General features: G+C 58.7%; 1 protein-coding gene across 1 annotated transcript; it reads right to left on the minus strand.

The window, feature by feature from the left end:
• Positions 1–2,627: 2,627 nt before the first annotated feature.
• TMEM173 (transmembrane protein 173) lies at positions 2,628–8,810 on the minus strand. The gene is made up of 6 exons (XM_017825593.1): positions 8,566–8,810; positions 7,848–8,025; positions 6,908–7,016; positions 6,512–6,750; positions 4,514–4,700; positions 2,628–3,078 (listed from the first exon to the last, which is right to left on the minus strand). Exons 1-6 carry the CDS (start codon positions 8,808–8,810, stop codon positions 2,885–2,887), a joined length of 1,152 nt encoding a protein of 383 aa, XP_017681082.1. The 3' UTR covers positions 2,628–2,884.
• Positions 8,811–10,801: the final 1,991 nt, after the last annotated feature.

A 10,801-nucleotide genomic window follows, 5' to 3' on the forward strand; every position in this document is an offset into this window, starting at 1 on the left:
CTGTGTTTGCCAGCTCGGGCAGCGAGCTGCCACTCCTGAGGTTTGGTTTTCCTGCCTCTGATCCTGCAGCTCCCTCTGCCAGCAGAGCCTTTCACCTTGGCCCTGGCTGTGCCCTTGAGCAGTGGCAGGAGCTGAGCCTTTGCTGGCAGCTCTGCTGCTGCTGGAACAAGGCTGTGCTGTCACATTTCCTCTAGGCTGGTGCCTGTCTTTCAGCCTGTCCCCTGCTAATATGGCCTCAGCTTATCAGCACTTCCAGCCCAGCAAGATAAGGAGCTTCCCCATGGGAAGGGAGCAGGGCACCAGGGAGGACACGGAGTGAGGATTCCTGGTGGGCTGGAGGGTGTGAGCCCCTGGGGCTGTGGTGGCTTTGCTGCCCACGTGGCCATTCCCATGTTGCTGAGCTCAGCCCTGATCCCAGGCATTCCCCTTGGATCTCAAGCAGGTGCTCCCAGCGTTTGCTCCATGCCCTTGGGAACGCTGCTCAGGTGATCAGAACCCACACCCCAGTGTTCTCCCTGCTCACAGGGTGTCTCCTACCATGAGCAGGAGGTCCCTCACCTGCTGTCCTGTCTCCCTCTGCCCCAGCAAAGATCCCTGTCCCCCCTGCAAACCCTCTGGCTCTTCACAGTGGCCTTTGCTGTCCCAACCCTCCCTTCACAGCCCTCTCATCTGCCGTTTTTGGCTGCTGCACAGATGCAGCGCAACAGAGATTAGGCTGCAGATTAAGGTTTTACTGCATCCTGAAATGGGTTCCAATTCCCACTCCCAGCAGGGCCAGTGTGCAGCCAAATATCCTCTGAAAGCTCACTGGGCCGGAGCTGGGGAGAGGCATCTCCCACCGTGTCCTGCCACGTGGATGGAAGATGGAGGAGCCCTGACATTCTGCACATATAGCCCTGATAGATGCACTGCTGAGGCACCTGGAATTCTGTGTTCAATTCTGAGCCCCTCACTTCAAGAAAGACATTGAGAGGCTGAAGAGTGTCCAGGGAAGGGTATGGAGCTGGGGAAGCGTCTGGAGCACCAGGATCGGCTGAGGGAACTGGGGGGGCTCAGCCTGGACAAAAGGAGGCTCAGAGGGACCTTCTCACTCTCTGCAACTCCCTGAGGGGAGAGTGGAGCCAGGTGGGGTTCAGGCTCTGCTTCCAGGGAACAAGGGACAGGACAAGGGGAAATGGCCTCAAGCTGCACTGGGCGAGGTTCAGGTTGGACATTGGGAAGAATTTCTTCCCCAAAAGGGTGGTCAGGCATTGGAACAGGCTGCCCAGGGAGGTGGTGGAGTCACTGTCCCTGGAAATGTTCAAAAAACATGTGGATGTGGCACCTGGGGACAGGGGTTAGTGGTGGGCTTGGCAGTGCTGGGGGAATGATTAGACTCAATGATCTTGGAGGTCTTTTCCAACCTTAATGATTCCATGATTCTGTGACTCTAAAAGGAGCTGGGCAGCCAAGGGCAGGAGCAGAGGTGTAGTCTCAGCCCCAGCCTGCACCCACCAGCCCTTTCCATCAGCATCTCCCCATCCTGAGTGAATCTGCCACACTTTCCCCTTGGCCTGGAGTGACAGGGAAATCCAGTGCCCTGCTGTGATCCCGACAGCCGTGCCTGGCTCTGCCCTCCTTCCCTGGCAGGGCAGCTGGCTCAGCTGGAGGCTCACAGTATCCACAGAGAGGCAGCAGCATCCCCCAGGATGCTTTTGTGTGTCTGGCTCCAGGCAAAGCTGAGAGTGGAGCCAGGAGGGAGCCAGGCCCAGCACTGTCACCATCCCCAGCCAGGTCACCTCCTTGGGGCCCCTGGGCTCCCCAGTCCCCAGGGTCTCCGTGCCTGGCCCATCCCAGGGGATGGTCACAGCTGTGTCACATTCCTGGTGCTGGTAGTCCAGGCTGAGGGCAGGCACCTGGGACCTGCCAAGGGACCTCATCCTTTGCCAAAGTCCTGGAAAGGACCAAAGGGTAGGGATGTTGCAGCATCAGAGGGTAACAAGCCAACTGAGCTGCCTCCTACCCCTCTGCCCTCCCGGGGCTGAACTGGCCACCGAGACCCTCCTCCTCCTCTTGGCAGAAGGGGAAGCTGAGGATGGAGCAGTGGGTTCTCCCTGCTCCGTGTCCTTGCCAAGCTGTACCACGGCACAGCTCTGCCACTGTCTGTGGCAGCATGGCCTGATTTCCTCTTGTCCCGGCTCCACATCCCGGGTGGGTGGAACGTGAGGATGTTTGTGCGGGGCTGTGCAGTGGGTCCATCAGGGTACCCTGGAAGTCCCACACACGCTCCTTGTGCCAGCAGGAGCCACGTGATGGGTCAGGTCACGCTGGCTGGATGTGTCTGGGCTGGGATTTCCAAAGCCACACCACAGTGTATCACAGAATCATGGAATACCCTGAGCTGGAAGGGACCCACAAGGATCATCAGTCCAACTCCTGGTTTTGCCCAGGACACCCTGACAATCCCACTCTGTCCCTGAGAGCATTGTCCAAACCCTCCTTGAGCTCTGGCAGCCTTGGGGCCGTGACCACTGCCCTGGGCAGCCTGTTCAGTGCCAACCACCCTGTGGGGGAAGAACCTTTCCCTATCCAAGGGCAAATCATGCCCAAGATGTAGGACGCTGCAACTCATCCCAGAGAAAAACACTTTATATAACACAAATCAAAGCAGATATAAAAGAAATAATACACCAACTGATGAATATGTGAGCTGTACACAACAGAAAAAACAGGAAGCATGTCACAGGGCTGTGGCCTGAGTCAGCTGCTCCAGTAACCGCGGCACACAGGAGGTTTGGGTGGGAGTTGGGGGGTCTTTGCCATGGGCAGCACGTGCCAGAAGGGGAAGGGGGTTGGGGAAGATGGAGCAGAGCCCTGAGGCAGCACTGAGGGGCTGAGCAGGGGGTCAGAAGCCGTCACTCCTCAGCGGCTGGGGCAGGTCTGACACACTGATCTGCAGGTTGAGCTCTGCTGAGTCCAGGGCCGTGGATGGGGTGGGCAGGGGGGTCCCCTCGTGCACAGCGAACTCCTCCTGGTGCTGCTGCCGCAAGTGCCACAGGATCTCTCTGGACAAGAAGTGGGTCTCTTCTTCTCCTGGCTCTGGAACAGAAGAAAGACAAATCCCACCTTCACCAGTCAGCCCCAGGCAGGGGTTTGGGCAGGGAGCAGAGTCTGGGAGATGCCCCAAAATATGCAGAATTTCCTGCACAGTCAAAATACAGCCTTTACTTCCCATTTTCAGCACGGCAGAAAGAAGAAATTAAACCACAAAGTGCAGGGAAGAGAGTAAAATTGCAGGCACTATGTGCTGGATTCCTAGTAATGCTTGTTGTGATGGGAACTGCCTCACTGGATTGGAAATGCTTCTCCCCATCAGGGAGAGCACTGAGATCCCTCTGAAAAACAAGCAACATTCATTTCAGCAAGATGCTGATCTCATCTGGCAGAGGTGGGGAGATGGGGGATGAAAGGAAGATGGGAAGGAGGGAAAGCCTCGCTCCCTGCCATCCCCTGTCAGGAGGAATGGCACTGAGCCAGCACACACTCGTCCCCCTGCTGGGGAGAGCTCGACAGCCCCAGCCACTTCTCCCGGGAACATCAGCAGGGAAGGGAGCTGCTCCTACTCCTGGATGTCTGCTGTTTTTAATCCTTGAGGAAGTGTTCTTATTGTCTCAGGGGTAGACAGCTCGTCCCAGTGCTTTTGGGGACTTCAACAGGGCTGACTAGCACTGCCAGCACCCTCCACGCTCCTCAGACCCACAGCAAAAAGTCCTTAGAATCATAGAATCATGGAATATCCTGGGTTGGAAGGGACCCACAAGGACCATCAGTCCAACTCCTGGCCCTGCACAGGACACCCCAACAATCCCACCCTGTCCCTGAGGGCGTTGTCCAGACACTCCTTGAGCTCTGGCAGCCTTGGTGCTGTGCCCACTGCCCTGGGGAGCCTGGTCAGTGCCCAAGCACCCTCTGGGGGAAGGACCTTTTCCTGAGATCCAACCTAAACCTGCCCTGACACAGCTCCAGCTGTTCCCTTGGGTCCTGTCACTGGTCACATAGAGCAGAGATGGAGCTGCCCCTCATGAGGAAGCTGCAGATCCTGGTGAGGTCTGACCTCAGTCTCTTCTCCAACTGAACAATCCAAGTGTCCCCAGCCACTCCTTGTATGGCCCCTCCAGACCCTTTCCCATCCTCATGTCCCTCCTTTGGACACTCTCTACCAGCTTTAGATCTTTCTCATACTGTGGTGCCCAAAACTGCCCCCAGCACTCGAGGTGAGGCTGCCCCAGGGCGGGACAGAGCAGGACAATCCCCTCCCTCACCCGGCCAGTGATGATGTGTTGGGGGATGTTCCCGTTCCCTGTGAGGCAGCCCCTCCCTCCCATGGCAGCAGGGACCCCCATGGCCCCCTGAGCGGGGAGATCAGCCGAGCTCTGCTCAAACCTTGCCTGCTTTCTCCTGTTTGTCCTGATCTGAGGTCATCCAAGGCCTGGCAGAGCAAGTGCTGGACACCCCACCCCTTCTCCTCACTCACCCTCGTAGGCAATGAGCCGGTAGGTCCCTGCACACTCCTTGGAGCTCTGCAGGATCTCCTCCAAGGTCCTGTAGAAAAGCTTGGCCTGCTCCAGGCGCTCCTCCCGGCTGAAGGCAGCACACTCATCCTGGGACATGGCGTAGAGGGACTGCAGGGGGGTGGCATATTCCACTGCACAGTGCCAGAGCTGCAGGGACGGCAGGAAAAGACATGGGGACAGGAGGACCTGGGAAAGGGCTGTCAGGAGAACTTGCTCTGGGCAGAGCCCTCAGGACCCCTGGACAGCTCCTTGGCCTGCCCTGCACTGGTGCTGTGTGCTGGAACGCTGGGACAGGGACACTGGATCTGGTCTCAGTGTCCCCCTGCCCTGTGCAGAGCAGGGAAAGAGCAACTGGCCTGGCAGGTCCAGGTGGGCTCAGGTGTGCTTCTGCCCACAGGGTGCAACCACTGGCTTTGTCAGGGCTCCCAAGAGCAGACTGGAGAGTGATTTTTCCCCAGGGAATTTTGTCCCCTGCAGAGACACCCCTTGCCTGTGATCACACCTTCTTGGTGGCTTTTCTGCCAAACAAAGGGCAGTGGAGAGGCAGCACCAATCTCTGCTCTGTGTGACCAGTGACAGGACTTGAGGGAACGGCTGGAGCCGTGTCAGGGGAGGTTTAGGTTGGATCTCAGGAAAAGGTTCTTCTCCCAGAGGGTGGTTGGGCACTGAACAGGCTCCTCAGGGCATTGGGCACGGCCCCAAGGATACCAGAGCTCAAGGATCATTTGGAAAACACTCTGAGGCACATGGTAGGATTGTTGGGGTGTCCTGTGCAGGGCCAGGAGTTGGACTGGATGATCCTTGTGGGTCCCTTCCAGCTCAGGATAATCCATGATTCCGTGATTCTAAGTCTGAGCATCCTAACGGAGAGCAGGAGGGCAGAGAAGAGGATAAACACTGGCAAGATGGATGCACAGCTGGAGGGAGGCTGATCAAACAAACAAGGAGAGATTTGTTAAGGCCATAAACATTCCAACGAGGAGCAGGGTTACCAGTAGGTCTTCCACTGGGTAAACTGGGAAGTTTAATAAACTTAGAAGGAAGAGGGGCGGGATTCCCAGGTAAAGGTGGAGTAGCAGGAAGCTCCTGGCCTTGGCAGCGTGTCCTGGAGCAGGTGTCAGGGGGGTGTTGTGTTGCTGTGAGAGACTGGGCAGGAAGCTGAGGGGCAGATTTTAGTGGGAACATGCAATGGGCCAGGCCAGGTCCAGGCTCGGAGCTGCTGGAGCTCCCAGGAGGCCGGGTGACTCAGCAGGGCCTGGCAGATGGAACACTGGGAAAATCCCACTGCTGGCTGTATTTTCCCCAGAGCAGGGCCAGGAGGAGGCTCTGTGGTCCCTCAGACAGGGCTCTCAAAGCAGCAGCTCAGAGCTCAGCCCCCCTCAAAGGGCAGATCAGGGGCACCCAGGTGAGGAGCATCGCTCTGCCCTCACCTCCATCCACAGCCGGGGTGGGACCAGGGTGTTCCCTCCCCCAAGGGTGCAGGGGCACAGCACATCTGCCTGGAGATGTGGAAGGAGAGGAATGCAATGTAAGACGGAGGGATTTAGGGCTCACCAGCCTGGAAAAGAGGTGACTGGGGGAAAGGGAGGGAGCCAAACCATGACTCACACAGACATTTCCAAGCAGCTCTTCACAGCACAAGGAAACACTCATTCACCCCCTGGGAATTGATGCTCTGTAGCCCACATCTGCTTTTTTCTCCTCAGTTTTCTGGACTTAAATCAACTCCAGGAGGGGTTAAGCGAGCCCAGCATCCCTGCAAGGGCTGATCCTGGGAGGAGGCAGCCAGGAGGAAGGGCTGAAGGAGCAGGACCTCTCCATCTCATGGAAGCCTGCTGAAAGCTGGGAGTATCTAATAGGAGAGGGAACACTGGCCTGCCTTTACAGCCACTTCTGGGCTGGGATCTGAGGCCAGGAAGACCTTTGGGATGATGGTCCCAACGCTGCTCTCACTATACCTGGTTTTCTTCATCCCTGATTGCATAGAGGCTGTGTTTGTAGACCCTCTTTTTGGTGCCAGCTCGGGCCATGGTGGTTTCACTGAGGTCTGTCAGGTACTGGATGTTGCTGTCAGCTTTCTCCAGGTCATCACAGACATCACAGCTCAGAGGGATCAAGATGTGGAGCTTCCAGGTCTTCCTGCACACCAGCAGGTTGGGGTTGGCGCTGCTGAATTCCTCCATGGACTTTTTCACCCCTGGTGGAAGAGAACATCAGGTAGAGGGGCCTGGTGTGAGTACAGCTGCCTTCTGCCTTGCTCCCCATCTCCCTGCTAGCACTGTAAAAGTGGGAGGATTGTTATTAGGAGCTATTTCTATCTGTAGGCACGAGAATGCAGGGAAACAGCTACGTACGTGGCAGGACTATTTTTAGGTACCCCACATAATAGGACCAGGCCAGCCCGTGGGCGACGTTCTGCTTGGACCTCTCGGACATCTCAGACACCTCCACTGCTGAGGGCTTCTGTGAGGGAAGGACAGACAGACCAGGGGATGAAAGAGCCGCCTGGGCCCTTCCATGACAGTCAGTTCTCCACAGGGATTGGAGAACTCCAGTGAGGTCTGGAGAGTGAGAAACCCCCACTACCCCCTTCCAGCACCACACTGGGCAGTGGGGCAGAGCCCCTGACAGCCCCCAAAGCCCCTGCTGGGAGGGAGGGGGGCTGGGGTGAGCTGGGCACTTTCCTGGCTGCACCCTCCATTGGGATCATGTGTCCCAGTGCAACTTGTGCGTCTGCCCAGTGCTCCCAGCATGGGAGAGGAGACATCCCAGTGATATCAGGATTCCCAGTGGCCCCTGCCAGCTCTGTGTGTTCATTTAGGTGGAGATGGGTGCCCAAAGCCCCCTGTGTGAACTCCTTCCCCTTCCAGCACTGCAGAGACACAGCAGAGCCCTCCCAAAGCTACAGAGGCACGTGGAGCTTGGCTCTGCCCCCACAGCATGCTGGTAATTAACCTCTGGACAGCACACAGGGTGTGCTTTCCCCACAAGCACCAGCTTGACTGACAGATGTAAAATACCCCCATTTTTTGTGTCAGGGGGTCTCTGCCAGCCCCCTGGAGTGGCTGTGCTCATTAGGAGGCAGCATGGCACTCATGCCAAAGCATGTGGCAGCATGGGGCCAGGGAGATCAGCTCTGCAGGGCTGAGCTGAGGGTGTTCCTCCCGCTGCCAGGCTGCCTGTGGGTGGGCTGGGTGTGCAGGGGCCGCGCAGAGCTGGGGACGTGCTCCTAAGGCTGCTCAGCACTGAAGGGCTCCCAGGAAACCAGCCAGGCTGGAGGTGCTGGAGCCTTACCTGGAGCCCCAGGGCAAGGATGAGGAGCTGGCACAGGCTGGCCAGGCCGAGTTGGAGGCCGAGGGGCTGCCCATCCCCGAGGAGAGCCACGTAGGCCGAGGCGCAGAGGAGCAGCATGGACCCGTGCCAGCGTGGGGGGAAGCACGTGCTCAGGGCCCGCCAGAAGCTGCCGTGGTGCCTGGGTGGGAGAGGGAGACAGGAGTCAGGCTGGTGTCCACCCACCCAGCATCTGCAGCCCACAGGGCACTGGATGATCCCACCTCCCAGCCAGTGCCACCAATCTTACAGGGCAGTACAGAGCCAGGGAGCCCTGGGGGACCCTGCCCAGTGCACCCCAGGAGAGGGCTTGGGTCCCTTGCAGCACCACTGGGACTCAGAGGGAGCAGATGGCATGTCACCCTGGACAGCAGAGGGACACAGCAGCCCCCTGCTCTGCAGTACTGGGTGGTGGGGAAAGGCTGGGGCCGAGATCTGTTCCCCAGGGAAAGGGCACACGAGGGAGGGGAGAGATCCGTACACGTGTGGGGGAGCTGGGCAGGTGGGCGAGGGGGAGAGGAGGAGAGGGAGGAAGAGATGAGAGAGGCAGGAGGGTGATGGAGGGCACGGCACAGCGTTGCCACAGAGAGCAAACCCACAACACCCGGAGGGTGCAATGCCCTTGTCTGCAGGGCGGTCCCAGGAGTTCGGCAGACACACCCGCCCCCCCTCAATGGCTCACCTGGACTGGAGGTGGAAGATCTCCTCCGCCAGGTAGCAGGCGCCCTTGAGCAGCGCCCCGATCTGCAGGGTGGCGAAGTGGAAGGTGAGGCTGCGGGCGGCGGGGACGAGGGGTTCCCCGGCCAGGTAGAGCGCGGCCGCGCACAGCGCCAGCAGCAGGTACACGGCGCGCTGGGCGCGCCCGCCCCGCGCCCGCGGGATCTGCGGGGCACGGGGGTGGCTCGGCCGCCGCCACTCGCGGGACATCCGCGCCACGCACGGGGGTCGGCCCCGGCTCGTCCCCAGCGCAGCGCTGCGGGGAGAGGGCGAGAGCGGGTCAGGCGCGGTGCATCCAGCGCTCCCCGGGAGCCCCGGAGCGCGCAACCCTTCGCACGCTGCCGGGGAGGTTCCCCTGCGCTTCCCGCCCTCGGGGATGTCCCCCGGCACCAAACTGGCTCGGCAGAGCCGAGCCTGGCTGGCCACCCCGCTCCCAAACCGGTGCCAGCCCTCCCTGCTCCGCTGGCACTCACCGGAGCAGTTCCCAGCTCCCAGCGCGGGCCGTGCTGGATTTCCTGGGCTGCGGGTTGAGGGACCCTGCGCTCCCGCCCGGACAGCTGTGGCTCCCCTCGGAGGTGCTGCAGACACAGACCCGGAGGCTTTTGAAGCTCCCACGCCCAGAAAAGTGAAAATGAAAGGAGCTGTGGCAGCAGTGGGTAGTTTGCAGAGCGCGCCAGAGGCCTCCCCCACAGGGCACAGGCGAGGTCTCAGCCCACTGGGAATCCAGGCACTGGGGAGCTCTGGGTGGATGTGGCAGGTTTCGATATCCGTGAGTTTATTCCTCCTGGAAAGCCCCAAAGTATCTGCCAGGACAGTCTGAGATGAACTGGAATGAGGAAGGAAACTGGTATCTCTTGAGATTAATTTATTAAGGGCAGCAGATCTCAGAGATTGTGTTGATTCAGCACAGCAGGTTGCCAGGGGCAAAACAGAATGAAACTCCTTCTAGGAGAGCGTGACTCTGTGCCTTGGAGCACCCCACCCCACACACCTCCAGGAGATGCCAGCTTGGGAAGCAGTGCCTATGGGTGCTGGCAACACCACAGGGGCTTCCTGCAGCCAGGGATGCCCTCAAGCCTCCCAGGTCCTTGGTTCTAGTGGTGGAGTCTGCAGCGGTGAGGCATTCCCATCCTGGAGGAAAATGGATTAGGGGACACATACACAAGCCAATAGGAGCAGGTGGGATGCACTCAAGGATGCTGAGGGAGGTGGATGATGCCCTGGCAAAGGCTCCTCTCTGATCTCTTTGGAAGGCTGTAGCAATTGGGATGTTCCTGCAGAGTGGGAGAGGACAAACCTCACATCCAGCAGGTGAACCACAGCCTGCCCAACGTCACCTCTGTCCCTGGGAAGGTGAGGGAGTAAATCCTCCCAGCAATCAGTGCCAAGCACCCAAAGGATGAGAAGAGCACAGTCAGCAGGGATTTACAAAGGACACGTCACACCTGACCAACCTGACTACCTGGAATGGCAGGAAAACTGGCTGTGAGGATGAGGGAGCACTTTCACTTCAGCAAAACCCTCAGCATGGTCACCTGCAGCCTCCATGGAGCCAAACCAGGTGGATAGAGGCTGAGCAAGGGCGTGACTGTCCAGAATGTGCTCTGGGTGCTGTTGCTTTCTGCCCAGGAATGCCCCTGGGTGCCAGGACACCCTCAGAGTCCCCACAGACCCACACTGCCAGGGGCTCCACAGGCTGTTGCAGGCCCACAGCACATGGATTTTGATTCAGATGTGCCCACAGGTCACAGTTAATTAAAATATTAGAGTCACTTAGATTGGAAAAGACCCTTGAGACCATCAAGTTCAACCATTAACCCTGCACTGCCAAGGCCACCATTAAATGGTGTCCCCAAGTGCCACATCCACACAGCTTTTAAATCCCTCCAGGGATGGTGACTCTACCACTGCCATGGGCAGCTGTGCCAGTGCCTGACCACCCTTTCCATGAAGAAATTTTCCCTAATATCCAACCTAAACCCCCCGACATAACTTGAGGCTGTTTCCCCTTGTCCTGTCCCTTGTTCCCTGGGAGCAGAGCTCATCCATCCCCCGGCTCCCCCCTCCTGTCAGGGAGTAGAAGAGAGTGAGGAGGTTCCCCCTGAGCCTCCTTTTCTCCAGGCCGAGCCCCCCCAGCTCCCTCAGTTCTTATGGTGCTCCAGACCCTTCCCCAGCTCCACTGCCTTTCCCTGGAAACAATT

This window comes from Lepidothrix coronata, unplaced genomic scaffold (genome assembly GCF_001604755.1).
Source record: "Lepidothrix coronata isolate B3197 unplaced genomic scaffold, Lepidothrix_coronata-1.0 Scaffold121, whole genome shotgun sequence".
NCBI lineage: Eukaryota > Metazoa > Chordata > Aves > Passeriformes > Pipridae > Lepidothrix > Lepidothrix coronata.